The following is a 20,527-nucleotide window of genomic DNA, read 5'->3' as shown; positions in this document are numbered from 1 at the left end:
TGAGCTGGCTGTGGGCTCTAAGTGAGCCAGCGTAGGGCTCTAGGTGGAGTGGCAGTCTTTGTGTGCCAGCCCTGACCATTTGGTTATATGCCATGATCCTAAATCATATACAAAGACACTCGTCATGAGGAAAGTGGGGTGAGTGAGGACCCTGTGGACCTCTACTATGTATCTGATGGAGCCTGATGTCCCGCACAAACTCACATACTAATCAGCACCTCATGAAGCCAATGGCAGTCACAGACTAGAGCTCCATTCAGAGGGGGCTGTTGAGTGAGCTGGTCTCTGCTGGGACACTTCCTCCAACACCCTAATCCACCCATACCACCCTCCAGACACCACACCTGATGGTTGAAACTGCAGTTTTAGACATTTTATTGTGTTCTAATCAGAAATGATGATTCAGAAAAAAAATTAATAAATAAAAGTGGAAGAGCAGAGTTCCTCTTTGTGACTGAGAAAGAACATCATCTAGTCTCTCTGAGGGGGGAAATGAATCCTCATTGACAGCTTTATTTGCAATTTGTGGGATCCATGGAGAATTATCTACAGGTATACACGTTGCCTCTGGATGCTTCTTCCTCCAACAGTGGTGACCATGTACGGAGAAAGTGGGGGAGGCGGTGCGCTCACACCCAGTGCTGTCCTGCACTGAGGGCCACGCTGAAAGTTCTCAGGGCCCGATGGGTCCCTCTGATGGCCAGTAGGAGAGACCCGGCTTCCGCCTCATGGCCGGCCTCCTGCAGAAGCCTGGCCAACCCCTCCGCATCCCAGCGCTCCCGCTGGGGACTTGTCAAGAGGTGCTGGAGGAGATGTGGGTAGAAGGGGGTGGAGATACACTTCACGAGCAGCTTGGCATCCAGGAGCAGGGAAAGAAGTTCTTGGTCACAGTTGGAACTGTTCACCTTCAGGAAATAAAACAGGCAAAATGTGAGAGGGACATGGTGCTGCCTCACCCACCAGACTCCTCAAACACCCCACCACTTTGTTGTGTATGCATTGCCTTTCTGCTTCTGGATTGGGGTGGGGCAGAGTTTGGGGTTCTACCCATCCGTGCTCAAAGCTTACTTCTGGCTCTGTGCTCAGGGATCCCTCTGGGTGGGGCTCGGGTCAGGGGAGAGGAGACCATATGTGGTGCCAGGGATCAAACCAGGTCAACAGCATGCAAGGCAAGTCCCGCCCGTACTGTATGATCTGGCCCCTGCTGTCATGCTTTTGTCATCATAAAACGTTTTCATGTCATAAGTCTTTCTCCACAGAGCACAAGGTGAGGCAGGGGAGTTGGGGCATCACAGGCCTGGGAAGGCAGACTTACTTCTTGAATAATAAATAACCCAGAGTCCCAGACCTACACGTCTCTGCTACCACAGCAACCACAGCCAGGTACTGAGTGCCAGTAAGTGCTGCCAACTCCACACACCCTACACCACTGAGAGTCCGCCTACTTCAACTCACAAAGGTTACACCTTCATCACTCTGTTTTATGGCCATGGGAAACTGAGGTGTAAGCCCTGGACTACGGCTCATGGTCAGTAGCCCGGGGGCCAGATTTAGAACAGAGGTCAGCCTGGGCTTCAAAGCTTTCCGCCGCCATACTGAGAGTCATGTTGTGTTTTCATCATGGTCCATATTCTTTAACCCAAACCTCTGCGACGTGTAGGTCCACATGAAACACAAGTCCTTCCAGAGCAGGCAAAAACATTATGTCCATCAACCCCACTGATGTAAATAGGATACTTGTCAGATGCTTTAAAAGAACGTTATTTGGAGATTTTAAGACCAAACTTACCTTTTGAAAACAGGTTTTCACCTGCACAACCAAACTTTCTCCCTGAACTCACCTTCTGAATCTACGGCTACTTTACCATGACTGTATTGCTGAGCATCTATTTTTCCTCATTACTTTCTATATTTTGGTGGGAAATGAAGTCATCACTAATCACATTTCAAAAGTGAGCCGTTTACAGTGGGCTGTCTTAGAGGAGCCTTGTGGCAGGTCATTCTTAATGCCACTGTGTGCTCTGAATTGTCTGGGTTCTAGAAACCTTGGGAATGCTGTGACATTTCTCAGCCAATTAACAACTGTTTAGACTGGCGACATCACACCACTGTACACAATGTGTGAGTTCTGTGACATGGAGGGATGACGAGAAGGTCAACTGTGTCTCTGAGCTGGAAGAGAGTCGATCCTGGGCGTGCGAGTCATTGCTCACTCCCAGACATTGCGGCTGTGTGATCCTCTTGAACCCACCCTGAGCGTCAGGGGCAGTCGGCCATCTGCTTTAACTCCCTCAGCCAAGAGGACTCCTCCCTCCTCCACTCCCCTCATGCACATATGCCTCTTCTGTGGTGACACAGTAACTGGTGTGTCTGCACCACCCCCTGCCTATCCCCCAACCCTTCCCCTGCCTCCCCGCCCCATGGGAATTTCTTGAGTACTTTTACCACCCCCTGATCAATGGCTGACCAGCTTTCTCTCTTCCTACTTGGTAAGCTGACGGGTGTGTGAGAAGACCCCATCCATCCGCACAGAGCACGGGAATGGGAGCAGAATCCAGAACTGAAGAGTCTCGCCAAGCCTGGACATCTTGCCTTGGCCTTGCATTTTCATCAACCCGGTCACATACGATTCCTCTAACCCTGGCTCAGGACAACACTTGGGCTGAGCTTAGTTTAACACGTGTGGGTCTGTATCAGTTTTTCGGAGGTGGAAAACAGGCCAGAGCACTGGGACAGACGGTCAGTTTTACTGCTGATGGGGGCACAGCAGTGTTCACTGCCCCCCACAGGACCCTGCCCGTGGTTCTGCTGGGATTTCTTCTAGCCTTACCACTGCTGTCTTCCTCATTCCTTCCAGAAGACTCTGCCCTCAACACATCAGCCTCTCCCGTGGATGATGCCCTGCTCACGTGCCAGTGGGGACACACTAACTCTAACATGACACTCTAAGACACTCATCATCTCATCTGGTACCTCAGAGAGGCCTACGTCATGAGTGATGTGGCTGCCGACCTGGGACCAAGTGACCTCAGCTCTGTCTAGTCTTGCTGGTGCCTCCCCCTCCCCAACATACATACCTCCAGCTTCCCCAAAGTGGGGCTCCTGACTTCTCTGTTCCCTGCTGCAGCCCCCAAGCCCAGAGTAACACACGCCACATGCAAGCAGCTCAGCCAGATCGTGGAGAAAAGACGGAAGAGGAACCCCAGAACCTCGTTTCACCTCACCCCTCAGTCTTCATGCATGCAAAAGCTCCCCTCCCCCTTTTACACACACTTACTCTCACATACACTCTCTCAACACTTTCTCACATACATACACACACTCTCTGACACATACTTATTCTCTCACACGTACGTTCTCACACTTTGTCTGTCTGTCTCTCACACACACACAGAGGCAGCTGAGGTACCACGTGTGCTGTTATTTTTGGCTCACCCGCAGAATAAAGAACCCCTCCCCTCCATCCCTCCAGGAGGGAACAGAGCCCTGCCAGAATGCTATAGGCAAGCGTTTGATAAAACCCATGGATAAAAAAGCTCAGAATCCAAACACTGCAGGGTAATGCTGTCTTTGTGGCTCTGAATAAGTCTTCAAGGCTAGCACACCTTTATTATTCTCTCTGTTTACTGACTAGCCCTCCCTCTGGGGGCTCGAAGACTCGAGAAAGGGAGTGATGGATTTTTCTGGCTGGAGGAAGAGATGGGTTTTCTGCTGGCACCTGTGGCCACTGCTCCTCTCATTCCCTCTTCTCTCTCCTCCCCTCCAGGGTAGTGCCACAGTGTTCAGCTTCACGTGCCCTGGCTCTCATACAGCTGCCTGAGGCCTGGCACTGGAGCAGTCGGGGGCAGGGACAAGGTCACGTGCAAAGGAAGGCAAATCCTTCACCCACTCTGCTGGCGGCTGGGCCAGGGCCAATGGCATGCAGTGAGATCCCCTTTGGCTGGTGCCATGGCAGGTTCCCCACAGAAAGAGACTGCTGACCCTCGATGCCTGGGCAGGGCCAAGGGAAGATTTGGGGGAAGAGCAGGTCTAGCTTCTTACAGGCACGTCTGACAAAATAGGAGTGACTGTCATTTTACTGCCATTCTCTTTTTCCATTTGTGGGGCAGGGGGATGACATCAATGATGCTCATGAGCTACTCCTGGGGAGTATGTGGCCCAGGAGAGGGAAGAGCGGTTTGCTGCCTTGCAGCTGCCTAACTCCAGTAGCCCCAGTATAATCTCTCTGGCCCTCCATTCTTTTCACTTTGTATTCGGTTCTGGTTCCTTACAAAAGAACGAAATGGCCAAAGCATGCTTTGCAATGCCATGTGCAATGGAAATAACTGGGTAGTAGTTATTCTGTGCATATTCGGGACAAAAAAGAGAAGGAAAAAGGAGAGAGAGAGAGAGACAGAGAGAGAGAGAGCGAGCTCGATGGGCTTGAGCACATGCTCTGCATGTAGGGAACCGGAACGAGGAGAAAAAGGGGTGGAGAGGAGAGGAGAGAGAGAGAGAGAGAGAGAGAGAGAGAGAGAGAGAGAGAGAGAGAGAGAGAGAGAGAGAAAGAGAAGAGGAGAGGAGAGAAAGAAAAGAGAGGAAAGAGAACAGAGAGCAGAGAGGAAAGAAAAGAGAGAAAGAGAGGTGAGAGAGGAGAAAGAGAAAGAGGGAGGGGGTGAGAAGGGAGAATACACCTTCATAAGGACACTTTCCAGTAAGTGCATTTTAAAGAGAAGGCACCCTAGAGGCAGAGAAGGAGAAGCTGGCCCTAGGTCACAGGAGACCAGGTATCCACACAGGACCCCTGCTCAGAGGGGGCAAGGTCAGCCTGAGCACTCCTCAGCACGGCACAGCAGAGCAACAGAACCCCGGACACTTCCGACATTGTAGAGTTGCTAGATGAGTTTGTTAAGCTTCAAATTGTCTGCATTTCTCTCTGGACAAGAATTCTTACTTAAGGCACCAAAAACGTGGAGCTACCAACCCCAGAAGCATGGCACTGTCTTTCTAGCCATTACTCACTCTAACCTTGGTTGCCTTTCTTTTTGACTTAAAAGAGAAGACAAATGAGGAAATCATTTAAAAAGTATAGTCACTGATATCCGTATCACAAGAGAATTTACTTTTCCTCTTCAATAATTGTGCATAAATATGTTTAATAATAAATCAGGTATTTTAACCTATCTTTTTCATTATGTTAGGAGTTTAAAAATGATTTTATGTACTTTCATTCTTAATTTTTTAATGGTTGCAAAATAGTTTATTAAACAGAAGAAATAAGTTAATTAACTTACGTTGCATTTCAATTATTTCAAAATTGCTTGCTACTGCTATGATTGTTTTTGCAGTGCCAGGGAATTGAACAAGGACCTTACACATACCAGGCAAGTGCACTATCACTGAATTATATCTGGCCAACTGTCTGATACTGGAAAGATGCTGAAAGTAAATGACGTTCTTCCTACATATATTTTCTTCTAGAAATACTTCCTTAAGGCAAATCATGGGGGAGGAATTAACAGAGTGTTAGTGGCTCAATGGGTCCTCCTGACAATTCTTTTGTTTTGTTTTTGGGTCACACCGGGTGATACTCAAGGATTACTCCTGGCTCTGCACTCAGGAATTACTCCTAGCGATGTTCAAGGGACCATACAGGGTGCCAGGATCGAACCCTGGTCAGGTGCGTGCAATGCAAGCAGCTGACAGTTGTACAAATATTGAAGCTCTCACCCCCATTTTTTTTTCTGCTTTTTGGGTCACACCCGGCGATGCACAGGAGTTACTCCTGGTTCATGCACTCAGGAATTACTCCTGGCGGTGCTCAGGGGACCATATGGGATGCTGGGAATTGAACCTAGGTCGGCTGCATGCAAGGCAAACGCCCTACCCGCTGTGCTATTGCTCCAGCCCTCTCACCCCCATTTTTCACCTGTGAGTAGACCTGCAGAAGGAGTCTTTAGAGAGAGGCCAAAGATATAAAGGTGTAAAGAGTCCCGTGGGCTGTTGTTCCAGCACTATCTTCGGTGTGCTTTATTATATTTTTTAAATTTAATTAAAGAACTGTGATTTACAGAGTTACTGATAGTTGAGTCTTAGGCATATGGTATTTCAACACCAATCCCACCACCGGTGTCAATTTCCCTTCACCAATGTTCCCATATGTCTCCCCACCCCAACCCTGCCTGCCAAGTTAACAGGCAAATTACAAAGCATCAGTGATTGTAGCTTAGATCTCATATTTTCAGTGTTGTTGAGTCTGTGTTTTGGATATATGGCTACATCGCTCATCCATAACTCCAGTATAACAGAAGCCCTGATGCCTGATCACCCATTACTTCCCATTTTCTTCTTCCCCCCTTGATTTCTTTCTTTCTCTGTCCTTCTCTTTAAGCACTGGGGTCCAGGGTTATCTCAAGATCCCCCCTTTACTGTAAGATATTTCCTCATCCAGTATTCTATTTAACACAGATAACTGAGATTATCCTGCGTTTGTCTTTCTTCCTCTGGTTCACTTCATTCAACATGACATCTTCCAGTTCCAGCCAGTTTGGAGTTATCAGTGAACTGAACTGTCATATGACTCAACAATTCCACTTTTTGGACATCTACCCCCAGGACATAAAAAACACTCTCTCAAAAGGACCTATGCACATCATTATTTGTTGCTGCACTTAGTACAATAGCTTAGATATGGAACCAACCTAGATGTCTAATGACAGCTGAATGGATTATGAAGATGTGTTATTTATACACAATAGATATTAAGCAGCTGCAATGAGTGATGGAATCATGCAATCTGCTGCAAGTTGGCTGGAACTGAAAGATACCATGTGTGCTTTCATAGAGGCCTTGGCAGACAGACATGAGCCCATGCTCAGAAAACTTTTCTACAGTGGCACAGACAGAGTGGAGAGAGGCTAGTCTACCTTCCGATACGCGGGGAGCAGTGGAAGGTATACGGGGAACAGGTACATGGGGAATAGTGGGAGCCATCAGGCTACCTATCAACTCAATTCCACATACCTAATTTCTGAGAAAATACCATTTTTCTCACCTAGGGGATACATGACTTGTATCTCAGGGACTGGATGTGTATATCTCTGCAAAGTTGAATTCCCTGTCATTTATCTCTTTCATCTTCATTTTTTCTTATGGAAGGTCTAAATTCTTTGCTCTTTTACTGGAGTTATAACATGGTTCAGTCATAGGTGATGGAGTTCTTTGTATAACTTTGTATAACTTCAACTTTTTATTTGTGAATTATACTGAACATTCTAATCTGCCATCTTCAGTTCAGTGTTAGTTATTTGCTGCTTGATCAAAGTTGGCCACTTTGGAAAGTATCTGTTTCTTTCTGATCTCTTTTTTGTGTCATGTCAAAGCGGAAAAGTTACTATGCCTCAGAGAATACTCTAAAATAATTGTTTCTGGCTTTTATTTTCTGACAACATCTGACTCTTCATTGAGCCGGAATTTATTTCAGCATAGGCCTATGAAAAATCACAAATACCCGACGAGTGTCTTCTAAGAGCCTGACATAAAGAATATATGGTGATGTCATTTTTAGAGTGTGCATGGATCACTGAAGTAAACATGAAAGTCCATGGCAAGTAGATAATTAAATTCCTCTGATCATAACTTTGAACTTGAATGATGTTTGCTAAGATATTATTAAGAAAAGAAGAAAGGTGTGTGATTAGTGATCAATTTACAGTCCTTTTAATTTTCACCAAACAACTGTGTGACCATGTGAAGACCATCTCTTGGGGCTCCAGTGCCCACATCTAAAATACAGGACATCTCCTAGCGAGAGGCAATCTTTTTTATGTACCTATCACACGTGTGGTATGGAATTTAAGTTCAGTAAATGACTGAGGCTATGATAGTCAAGGATTTTCTAAAAAAGGAAGGCCTAATATGCACCACAAAATAAGTGAAACGCTTGCCATTTCTCTCAACAATTCAGTTTTGAGAATAAATGAAACTTTGCCGATCTTGAGAAAGAAATCTATTAAAGCACAAAATATTACTGTCTTCCAGACCATTAAAATGTTATCTGCTTAATTCCTGTTTCAACAATAGGTAATGAACCTTCTCTGAACTGAAATCTTTGATTTTATGGATCTATACAAAGTTAAGAGTAATTACAGTAATGAGGTAAGCTGAAATTCTTGTGGTCTAATGTATGCAAGGACTTCATTTTAATGACTTCAAAGATTATTCGATATTATTTCACTGCTCACTTCAGGGAACGATATTTGTCTCACTTTTTCAAATACCATTACTAAGGAAAATTAACAATATCAACCACAAAAGCAGAAAAATGAAAGGGCAAGAGAAGCATATACTTGGAATTAGAAAAATGCCTAGAAGTATTTTTACTTTTTGTATTCTGCATTTATATGAATGAAATTATATGAATGACATTCAGATTCCAGTTCTTGGCCTTACATCATTTCCACTATCGTCTTGGGATTCAACAGCAAACCTTGTCTGAAACAAAAATTAGAACAAGTCCTGTCCCAAGCACTCTGAGGATGGGAGAGAATTCTCTGAAAATCTGGTGAGCTGACCTCGCTGACCACTTGGGGACCGACCATGAGTGCAAGTACCTTGGGGACCGTAAGTGAAAGAAGCTCTATACTTTGTACTTCCTATCTTGTTTAATTCCTTGTTTTATCCTTTCATATGATTATCTGTCAGTGAGACAGTTACTTTATACATTTTTGGAGGCCACACCCAATCGTGCCTGTGAGTTCATGCAGCGCCAAAGTCTGATACCAAGCCTCTTGCATGCAAAGAGCACACTCCAGTTCCAACAGAACTGCCTTCTCTAAACTGGGTTGAAGTCTTTACATATTTTATTTTAAAAAATATTTTATTTAAGCACTTTATTTCATCTTTACAAACATCCTCCTCATTTCTCACGCTGGTAGAGTCAGGCTCTGCAAAACCAGTGCTTAATGTGTCCACTGACAATAAATGAGTCAATCATCGGTGATCCCTACAAATCGAAGGCACTGACCTCTAGGGAGTGAGTTGCCTGCCACTAGAGCCATGGCTGCAGAACTTCCTGACCATAGGCTGATGATGAATGTGGGTGAAAGGGACAGATTGAGACATGTTCGGGTTAAAATGGTATTTAGAAATAAGTAGCTAAGCTTGGATTTCTGAGAATGAGAGTTTGGTAAAAAATAAGTCAACAGAAAGCAGTTATTTAGAAAAATACATCTATTTCAAACATCTAAAAGATAGAACGCCTACTCGATATGTTTCTGTATGTTTGGATCACTGTGGACTAATTTAGTTTGGATACCTTTAGAAGATTCTAGTACTAAAGCCAAAGAATGCCTTTGTGGGCACCAAACCTGGCAGTCCAATCTCCCAGTCATGGTGGCCTGCGAGGGCAAGGAGGAATGTAGAAGGACCCAACAGGCGCAGAGAAGGCAACCCCTGCACTCAGGGCTGCAAAGGCAGGATGATTCATTTGTTTTGTGAAAATGTCAGTCTGAACGTGCTTTTCTGAGGTGCTTGAAGCTCCTCCTTCCCACCTGGACACCCGCCAGTTAAGCATGATCAGTAGGTGCCAGTGCCCTCCTGCAAGATTAAAGAGGGGGAGAATCAGATTTATTAAACGGGTAAAGGACTGTCATGGGGAAGAAGAATTTTGCTCATCCGGAGCACTCCTCAGGGCAAGACAAGATTCTCCCAGTTCAGAATGAAGAGGGAGACTTCACCGAAGAAGTTCTCTTCCCACAGGACCATCCAAACACACAGGTCTGGCCCACCTCTGAGTGGTCAGCTCCACCCCTGCAGGGCTGGGCTTAGGCCCTGTGGGTTGATCCCTGGTGGAACATCAGACCAGCTCTGCTCTGGTCTTTGTAATGCTGATGTTTTATGGGTCAAGACACTTTCAGCAATTCCACTTTCCTGCGGAGAGAATTCCTTCCTAGAGTAAAATAACCCAAATAGTTAACTTCCAGGAAGCAGGAGGGTTGAGTGCAGACCTTACACACTTGATCCAGGATTTAAACTTTAGATCTGCCTGCTGACTGGTTGAATGACCCAACTCTCAAGTGTTTTCATCTGTGAAACTACAATCTCTTCTCACAAGATTATTAAGAAGCTAAGTGAGGCTATTACAATGCCAGGCAAAGGATTTGTACTTAAAATACGGTATTATTAGTGTGGGGAAGAGCCCTTTAATTAGATGCTAAGGTGCTAAACACTTGCCTCATCACCCCATGAATTGTTCTGCTTAATAGATGCTACAGTCTGGGAGAGTTCCCAGGACATAGGTAGAAGCACTGAGCAAGAACAAGAGGAAGCCGTGAGGAGCAGAAGTTGGCACAAAGGGAGAATCAAGAAGCAGGAACATTTTCAGTTTCCTAAACTATTCTAAATATACACCTGCTTGCTTTGATGAAAGAAGTCAAGAGACTCCCATCTGGTTAGAAAATAGTCCGGTGATGAGAAGCGAACCCTCCAGCAGGAATCTCCATGGAGTGAGGGATGCTTTGAAGGTGAATGCTAATCTCCCGGGGCTGGGTGGAGAGGGTAATCTGGCAGTCTATAGCATACAAGAATTTTAGTTATTCACCACACTATAATCTCGAAGGAGGAGCTGCTATTTCAGGTGCAGGAAGGAAACCGTTGGCATTTTGCAAAAGTTACGTTCCAAACACCAGAGGTCTGCAGAGTCAGGAAAGCTCAGTGAAAGACACGAGCTCTGCCACTGGAGAGGAGGGCGACAGAGTCTCCAGCATCCGCACTTCAGCATCAGCCTTTTCACTGGAAACATCCATAAAGTTGTCAGTGGCTTCTAAGGAACTGCAAACTAATGCACGTGGGGGACTCCTCCTCCTGGAGGCTAGACCGTGCAGGAGAGATTGCCTTTCCAAGGGCTCTCTCAGCGGGCGGGTTTTCCTTTTAATACCCAAAAGAACTACCACTAACAATCCAAGAGTTGGAAACAGAAGTTGATGAACTCAGGCCTTCCACTAAAGGCAGAGTAGCACTGTAGCACTGTCCTCCCATTGTTCATCGATTTGCTCGAGTGGGCCCAGTAACACCTCCATTGTGAGACATGTTGTTACTGTGTTTGGCATATCGAATACGTCACGAGTAGCTTGCCAGGCTTTGCCGTGCGGGCGAGATACTCTCGGTAGCTTGCCAGCCTCTCCTAGAGGGGCGGAGGAATTGAACCTGGGCCAACTGAGCCAGACGCGTGCAAGGCAAACACCTTACCCAAAAAAGTAGGCAAGTCAACATTTTTATGGTATTACCAAGCCATGATGGAGAAAAAACAAAATAGCTTGGCGGGGAACCTGCACTGAAACTTGTTCTTTAGGAAAGTGTGGCTTGACCTGTCATGGTACCACGGCTACAGCACTCTAGAAATGGCACACTTAGCGGGACAGATGAGTGGCTGGCCCTGGCTGCTGGGGTTGGGGGAATGAGAAGTGGTTGAGGCTGGAAGGCCATCCTAGAAGGGAGATGTGTGATGGTGCTGCTCTCTTTCAGGGCTCCGGGTGGGGCAATGTCACGTGGCACGTTACATCCAGACACACGCAGAGTGTGCAGAACTGACAAACCTGAGCAAGAGACTGGACCTTATTCCATTTTAATTCAAGATGGCACCGCGGGTGGAAGCAGTGGAAGGGAGCAAGAGATCAGGCTCACTCTGTTGCTTCCTACAACACTGTGTATTTTAAATGATCTTAACACTGAAAATTACAATGGGAGGATGCAAACATTATGAAGCTGTTCCCCATGTCCCATGTCCTGCAAAGGTCAAAAACGGGCTAGCTTTGTGTGGACACTCAAGTTAATGTAAGAAGATATAGTTAAGGCATTAAAGAGCAAGGGTCTCAGTGGGGAACCGGCACCTCATGGCAGCAATTTACAGTTTTGCCTTTCAGTTTTGCCTCTGAAGGGCACAAAGGACCCCCCAGGAATTCAGCCACAATCTCAAGCTTTTTGAAAAAAAAAATCACAATTTTCACAAAGTTGCACATCAAGAGTGCAGATGAAAGTGTTATGAAGGTAAATTAGTACCTGTAAAAATGACATGGGTGTTGTATTGTTCCCAACTGGTTTCTGATTTCTGTGTGTGTGTGTGTGTGTGTGTGTGTGTGTGTGTGAGAGAGAGAGAGAGAGAGAGAGAGAGAGGAGAGAGCGAGTTACCACACAGCACAGCAAGTTCCAGTTCGAGCTGCAGCTCTGACAAATGCCTTTGTGATAAAGAATCTTTAAAATGAAAACTGATGTACTTGCCTAAGGAATTTGGCAGTGCATCCGGAGAGCTGTACGCCGGATCAGGGTGGATAGGCAATGCATAATATATCACTGCATTTCCTCCACGAGACCCCCGGCACATCTTAGGGAGGTTTGCTCAGTGCATGATGCTGGTGAGACAAATGGCCTCAGAATATGAACAGGAGTTTTTTCTGTTTTTCCTTTTCCTGTCATTTCTTAGCTTTATCCAAAAAGATAAGCTAAGAAAAAACCTAAAATTTCTACTTTTGTGTGAATTCCCAAGGTTATACAACTTTCATTTTAGCACGTAAAGGCAGGTGGGTGAGCAGCAGACTGGCGCCTGCCAGGCCCCACCTCAGGCGAGCTCTCCAAGTGGGCCCTGTTTGGATCAACAACCAGTGACAATGAGGGGGCATCGTGTTTTGCAGAAATGTTACATGATTTCAGTAACACATCCAAAATAAGCGTAAGGGCTTTAGGTTGTTCTTTTTCAGAAACAGCTTTTGATGGCTGTTCCTGAGCATAACTATGTTCTATTTTCTATAACCATTTTTATGACTTCCCATCTCCTTTTTGTCATTTACAAAACCTGCTACTCATGCCAGGCTTTCATTCATCTCTTCTTAGTCCTGTGTGGTGGGCACGTGCCTCTGAGACTCCCCTTCCTTCTCTGGTCCCAAATAGACAACACAGTTACATATCTTTCTACGTACACACCCCAGACACAGATTTATCGAGAGAACACGAAATTATTGTGTCTAGCATGCGAGCACAAACTCACACAGACATGGACATAAATACTTCAAGGCAAAGAATGACCCCCGAGAGAAGGGTTTCGGTAAGAATCAGACAGCGCGACATCATTAGCACACAACCCCCAGCGATCTAATCCTACAGAGCAGAATCTTGAAAGGGAAAGACAAGATTCCTCCTTAACCATCGCAAGGCAAGGAGCCGTGGGGGAGAAATCCCAGGCCCTGACTTCTGCGTTTCCTTCCTCCAGCCAAGCTCTGCTTCTGTGCTGCTGAGGTTGCCCCAGGAAACGAGAGTCGTACATTTCCACTGGTGCCATAAGCTCCACTAGAAGCCACTTTCTCGCCTTTAATTACCAGATAACCAGACACGTACTTCCCAGCAGGACGAGCTGCCGGATGCTAGGGGCGACTTCACCCCAAATTTCAAGTCGCATGGATGAGTGCTAGCTCTAAACTGCTTGGACGGCTTCTTAAAAAGAGGAACACACCATATTTCTAGGGAAGCTCACTCATGATTTGGATTTGGAGCCTCGGCATCTGAATGCAGTGTCGCTCAGGAGAAGAGTGAAGAGCAAATATCTACATCTTAGACGAGAGGGAAGGCGCCAGAAGGGGAGGCACTGCAGAGAGTCTCCTGCAGAGCAGGGGTTTGGGTGATGAGCCCGACAGCGCAATTCCTTCCGGGGGCCCCCGGAGAAAGAGAACCTGGTGCTGGGAATACCTTGGTCACTGCGGTGATCTGCTCCAGGGCGTCCGTGTGCAGACTCTCGTCCTGGCTCTCGAGGAGAAGCTTCAGGGACGGGAGCAGGAGGGACTGGCTCTGCAGCAGCTTGCTCAGCTCCTTCACACACTGAAAGCACAAGCGCAGAGAGGTGAGGGGGGTCGCAAGAAGCGCGCCCCGGGCCCTCGGCCCCTCCCCAGGTGGCTCCCCATCCCCTCCCCACAGGTGTGTACACCTGCCTGCATACAACACCCAGCAGGAGCCCCGGGATTTCCCTGCTTCCGGTTCCCCAGCTCAGATGTTCATCCACACCCACTGTAGTGCTTTGGCCGGCAGCATCATTTCCCAGGCCGGATAAAGGACTGTCACATGGTGTCCTAAGTGCCCTGAGCCCTAATTTTGCCAGAAGCGAAGTGGCAGTAAATGTAATTTACTTTGCAGAGTTTTTGTGTATGCATGGATATAAGTGTTAATGAATAGTGGTTTACAATGCTCAGCATATGGTGGGTGCCCCATAAACAATGAACCCTATCCTGCCTTACGGATATTCTCTTTAAGATCCAGGTATCATCACTTCAAAGGAAACCACTGGCTTAAATGATTATTTCTGATATCAAAGTGAAGAAAGCTTGACATGCTTAAGATAGTCCATCTTCATGAAAAATAGTTCAGGAAAACAAAAACGCATTTCCATCTCCTGAGATAGGGTTGAATTTCACTGAACTCTTTATTATACTATCTGAAGCTGTCATCAGAGAACTTTTTTTTTTTTAATATGAGCTAACACATGACACTCCTTCACAACAAAAGTATAAGAGAATAAAAAGTCAGCTGACAAGAGAGTCCTCCCTGTCAAGTTGGTGCAACCCAGGCTCTTGGCTTTATTGTCACATTAAAAAAAAAAAAAACTTGGACAAAGGCGCCTACAGTGAATGCCACCTCATTATACAAGCGAGGGTTGTTTTCCAAAGAATTGGGGTTTGGTATCCTCTGAGGGGCTGAGGAGTCATGTATCAGAGAGAAAAAAAAAACCCAAATGTATGCCGTTTTTACATTCCTTTAAATTGCTACAAGCTGTAGATAAAATACAGATGACACAAAGACACTCCTGTGGAAAGCTTTGGATACAGGTCTCTTTGGAATTCCACTTGTTAATGGGTTTTGTAAGTGTTGTCTCTGCTGGAAACCAGCACAGCGTTCTCAGCTCACACTGAAGGCTGTGCTACCTGAGAAAACAATCCGGAGAGCAGGCTCCACACAGCTCTGTCGACTACGTGCTCCCAACAGGCGGGGTTCCAAGGCAGCAGAGGGGTCTGCTGCATGGAAACAAACCCGGCATCTGGGCCAGGGAAACCTGCGGTTTTTCACCTGGGGTGCTGGACCCTGCAGACAGCATTTAGGAAAGGCTGAAACGGACCCCGCTGGGCACTGGGTCCAGCTGCCACAGACTACTTGTGCCTGTGCCCGATGCTGTGACAGAGCCAACTCCCCTCCCCACACATCCTGGGAGTGAGCCCCAGGAGCCTGTCCGCCATGGTGCAGAGTTCTGAAATGTGGTGTCTAACAAGACAGCCTCTAGCCACAGGTGCTGGTAAGCATCTGAGATGTAACTAATGCCTTACTTAAAAAAAAAAAAATTACTATGATTTACAAAGCTGCTGACAATGTATTTAGGCATCCAATGTTCCAACTCCAACCCAACTCCAACACTAGCATCCCTCCACCAACGACCCACGGTTTTCTCCTGCTTTCCACCCCACCGCCTTGGCAAACTTTTCCTTTTTAATGTGCTGATTATAGTTTGGATTACATGCTTACACTAGTATTAACTCTTGTGATTTGGATACACATAGATTTCTCACCTTCACATCACTTAAATGCCCAAGATCCTTGACTAATACTTAGAAGTTGTCACAGGTGGTTACTGCATTTTAAATTTAGCCCCCTTTCATTTAAGTTGAATAACCACTCATGGGCAGTGCCTAACCATGCATTCACCAGGCTGGTGAACGCAGCTGCAGTGCCCAGTCTTCTCAGAACCATATAAGTGTGTGTGTGTGTGTGTGTGTGTGTGTGTGCGTGTGTGTGTATACGTATATATACATACACTCTCTCTCTCTCTCTCTCTCTCTCTCTCTCTCTCTCTCTCTCTCTCTCACACACACACACACACACACACTATTCAATTTCTTCCTAAAATAGCAGGAAAAGCCCATGTCCTGCAAAGCTGCCTCAGATTTCATGGGGTTGGTACCCTATGTTCCCATGCGGCACAGGCTTCCTCTCTCACCTGTCATCATGCATCACTGGACTTCTTTATTTGCCTATAGGCCTCGCTTTGAGGGCAATGATGCTCTTTCTTCTTTGCATGCCAAACTGGCTTGAGACACTCTGTACCTAACAATAGTTCTTGTTTCTATAGCCCCCCGTCTTGAGTGTCACTTTTGCTTATTCAACCAGCTATCAATAACTGAAAAACAAGTATTCCATATTACACACTTTGATGAAGACTTCTGTCTGTGCCTTTTGGGCCACACATGTTAGTGGCGTATAGTGTCTACTCCTAGCTCAGTGCTTAGGGGGATACTCCTGATAGTACTTGGGGAACCAGGGGCATGAAACCTGGACTTCCTGCATGTGAAGCTATCCTTTGAGCTCTATCCCCATGGCCACATACCCTTTGAGCTATTTCCCCAGGAGCACATGAAAAATGTTATGAAACAACCTGAACACTCCCTTTAAATACGCAGGAGACCTAGGTGGCTCAGAGCCAGATCAGGACTTCTGAAAATGGAGGGCTCACCTAGAGGAGCTACTGAGGAGGCCTCATTTGTTTGCTAGCAGCTACTGGATAAACACTTATTATGTACTTCAGTCTGATGCTATGATTGTTGGATGTTTTCCCTGGTGATGGAAGAGGACAATTTGTTATGAGACTGATAGAGGGATTTGGAAGCTGAAAGAAAGGTTAGTGTAGTGCAGAGAACCGTCACACACCCCCGTACGATACCTGAGGTTAAACCTATCAGATGCTTTGGACACAGGACAGCAGAAAGGGGCCCTGCATGAAGAGGAGCAGGTAGGCCTAGATGCAGGGTACCCAGAACCCTGTGGGCTGTGTCATATCATGATTTATGGAGAGTAGGCTCTATTGCTAATGGTTGTCGGGTACACCCAGGGTCCTTTTTTTTTATTCTGACCCTACTCGTGACCTCTGGAAGTAGCACTGAAAGACTTAGCAGAAGCATGCTGAAAGTAGACTATAGACCAAATATGATTGCCACTCAATGCCTCTTTTGCAAACCACAACACCCAAAAGGAGAGAGAGAACAAAAGGGAATGCTCTGCCACAGAGGCAGGGTGGGGTGGGGGGGTTGGGGGGTGGGAGAGATACTGGGATCCATGGTGGTGGGAAATGGGCACTGATGGAGGGATGGGTATTTGATCACTGTATAATTGAAACCCAAGCACAAAAATTTGTAACTCTACAACTGTACCTCATGGTGTCTCACTAATAAAAATTAAAAAAAAAAAAAAATAAAGACATAGCAAGGCCTGCAGAAGAGCCTCATGGGGTTCAAGGCAGACAGGGGTGGATGACCTCTGATTCCAAACATCAAGTACCTTTCACATCAAAAGTGTCTTAGCTGTGGAAGAATAATCACTCTGAGATTTAGAAGCTGGGGGCTGGTGAGGTTTACTCAGTAGCTGGTGTGCAGAGCATACATAATTGCATCACTTGGTGTCTCAGAGAATCATGAACCGTCAAGGGCAATGATAAATATTTAGTAGTTTTATTTACTTATTTATTTTTGTTTAGTGTTAGGGCCACACCCAGTGATGTTCAGGGCTTACTCCTGGCTCTGTGCTCTGGGATCACTCCTGGCATGAACCAGGGAACCATTAGGAGGTGCTGGGGATGGAACTAGGGTGGGAAATGTGCAAGGCAAGTGCCCTACCTGTTGCACTATCATTTTAGCCCCAGAACTTGGCATTTCAAGCTGTAAAAGGCAGGAGCTGGGGCTGGAGCGATAGCACAGCAGGTAGGCGTTTGCCTTGCATACGGCCAACCCGGGTTCAATCCCCAACATCCCATATGGTCTCCTAAGCACTGCCAGGAGTAATTCCTGGGTACAGAGCCAGGAGTAACCCCTGAGCACTGCTGGGAGTGACCCAAAAAGAAAAAAAAAGGCAGGAGCCTCTTTTATGACAATTTCTTATTGATCATTTTCCACACTCTTAGGGATGATTTCTATATTGCCATGGCTACAAACTGAGCACAGGGAGGACATACCCCTTTCAAGATGTATGGCATCATAAGACCTGTGAGAAAGTGAGTGCATCCTCTGATAATGTTTTCCAGCAGTATATCCATTTTGGCCATACGTAAACAAGTATCATGGACAACAGCAGGCAATTTAAAACAGTACTTCAAAGGAAGAGGGGCCAGGGTGACAGCACAGTGGGTAGGGCATTTGCTTGGCACATGGCTGACCTGGGTTTGATTTCCGGCATCCCATATGGTCCCCCAAGCACTGCAAGGAGTAATTCCTGAGTGCAAAGTCAGGAGTAGCTCCTGAGCATTGGCTGGGTATGACCCCAAAAAAGAGAAAGAAAAAACAACAAAGAGCCATGAAGAAAACAGAATCTCTAAATATGGGAATTTAGTGGAGGAACAAGAGACGTGGATGAAATGAAGGAAAGTATGAGGCCCTTTAAGAATCCTGTCATCAACAATTAAGCAAACATACTCAGAAGGCATGGAGAAAGGCCAACACAGGTTCAGGATTTAAAAAATATAAACCACAGGAAATTTAATCCCCCAGTGATATTAAATATTATGGAACTCTGAAATTAGATTGTGAAATTTCTAATGTGGTAAAACAAACTTAACAGGACGTTTTCACACTCTAAGAACAGCGTTCATTGCTTTGTAACAATTTTAAATTGCATTTGAGCACAGTTAGTGATCAATACAAATAGTACATACAGTTTGCACAGTTTCTCTAATAATGGCAGCCTATGACATTACCTTACAGATATTCCCAGTAACAGAACAGAAACTGAAACAGCATATGCAAAATGAAGAGAAGGCACTGGAGCAAAGAACCATAGGACAATAGTTGTCTTTCATCTCACCAAATTAGAACAAAGAGGTGATAAGGACCCAACCTAGTTCCAATCTCTTTACCCTGAAAACTCAGAGATTTCTGCCAGGCAGTGAATTATGTGTGACGGAGTAAACAGAATGGAAGCTCAGCTCAATCTCCTTGTAGGCCTGGAGACTTTGCAAAATAACAAAAGTCAAGTCTCCTTTGAGTGTACCAAATATAAACCATCTTGAGAACAGAAGTAAAGCTCCAGAGAGTTTGGCGGGATTGTCATGGTGATATATATCCTGTTCCACAAGAGACAATATGTAATTTCGTCTTCTTCTTTTTTAATTGAATCACCATGAGATACAATTACAAAGTTGTTCATGATTGGGTTTCAGTTATACAATGTTCCAACACCTGTCCTTCCCCAGTGTACATTTCCCACCACCAATGTCCCCAGTTTTCCTCCTGCCTCCTCTCTCTCATTTTTGTGCATTGTGATTTGCAATACAGGCACTGGAGGTCATCAGAGACACGCCATGTGTGTTCTCTGTTCTGAAAGTCTCTGGTCCAATAAGGAGAGGCAAATGAAGCCCTCTCCATGATTCGGTCTGAGGAGTAATTTAAGGAATTACTTCAAGATATTAGGTTATCTATTCTCATTTTCTTAAAATAGCTAGCAATTGCTGACTAGATGACGCTGAGATCAAGATAAAATAAACATTATTATATTTGTCAAAGTACTTCAATTTTGTTGTAGGAGCATATCAGGGGGTTGAATCCCATAGAATTTTATTTTTAATAAACATACATGTGAATAAAATAGTATGTCAGGCTCAAAGATGCAGTGGCCGGCCATATTTTCAGTTAACTTCCTTGCCTTAGAACTAAATATAGTGAGACAAATCAATGATAATATAAATAAAAAAAAATCTAAGCAATGACAGAGATCTTATGATTCTCATAAACGAAACACTGAGATGCTGCACCCTAGAGGCCATTCTTGAAGAAAATGTGGAGAGACCGGGGAAACCTGACAATTAAACTTATAAACTGCACAGAACAGGCTTTCCCATATGCATATGTCCCAAGTACAGTAGGAATGGCTCATTTGGAAGTATCTGCTTCTCAAGCATTCAAAACCACACTGAAACAAAAGACAGACAGCATTCAAACGAAGAAACGTAATTTGAAATAAACCCATCAAATATGGTCTGGGTGATCCAGAGCGACACCCTGATGTGTCGAGCCTCAAATTCATGCTTTATCAAATGGGGATCGAGACACCTGCTTACAGGTGGTGGTGAAGGCTAAAGGAGACAATCAATGGGAGCAAGAATCCAGGGGTGCTAATCAAAGACTGGAACAGCCCTGACACCACCAGCTTATCACACAGCAAGGACACACAGCCTAGACAGTCTTACTCTAACCTAGCTTCAAGAGAGCAGCCTTGTCTCAATCTTAGCTGTTACCAAGGCAAAGCTGAATCCCATGTTGCTTCCATCCCACTTACTCGGGAGGAGATGACAAACTAAAGGGTCAAGTTGCTACTCTCTGCCGAGTGGTGAATCCCGCCATGGTTAAACAGATGATGCAGCGGTGGGACAGTCAAGGTGCTCACAATAGAGCAGAGCAGATGCCAGGTAAATAGCTCGTAATAAGAGAGCATGGTACGTAGTCCAAATGAAATATCACTGGAGCAAGGAGAGGACTATTTT

At 45.5% G+C, this 20,527-nt stretch overlaps 1 protein-coding gene across 1 annotated transcript in view; it reads right to left on the bottom strand.

The window, feature by feature from the left end:
• Nucleotides 1–358: 358 nt before the first annotated feature.
• The window catches only part of NBAS (NBAS subunit of NRZ tethering complex), a 389,024-nt gene continuing 368,855 nt past the window's right edge, over nt 359–20,527 (bottom strand). The window contains exons 51-52 of the mRNA XM_056124489.1: nt 13,714–13,842; nt 359–905 (exon numbers count right to left, since the gene is read on the bottom strand). Coding sequence (XP_055980464.1) covers nt 630–905; nt 13,714–13,842 — 405 coding nt within the window. The 3' untranslated portion in view covers nt 359–629. The remainder of the gene's footprint in view (nt 906–13,713; nt 13,843–20,527) is intronic.

Source organism: Sorex fumeus, unplaced genomic scaffold (assembly GCF_029834395.1).
Source record: "Sorex fumeus unplaced genomic scaffold, SorFum_2.1 ptg000006l, whole genome shotgun sequence".
NCBI lineage: Eukaryota > Metazoa > Chordata > Mammalia > Eulipotyphla > Soricidae > Sorex > Sorex fumeus.
This window is presented reverse-complemented; position numbering and strand designations above follow the sequence as displayed.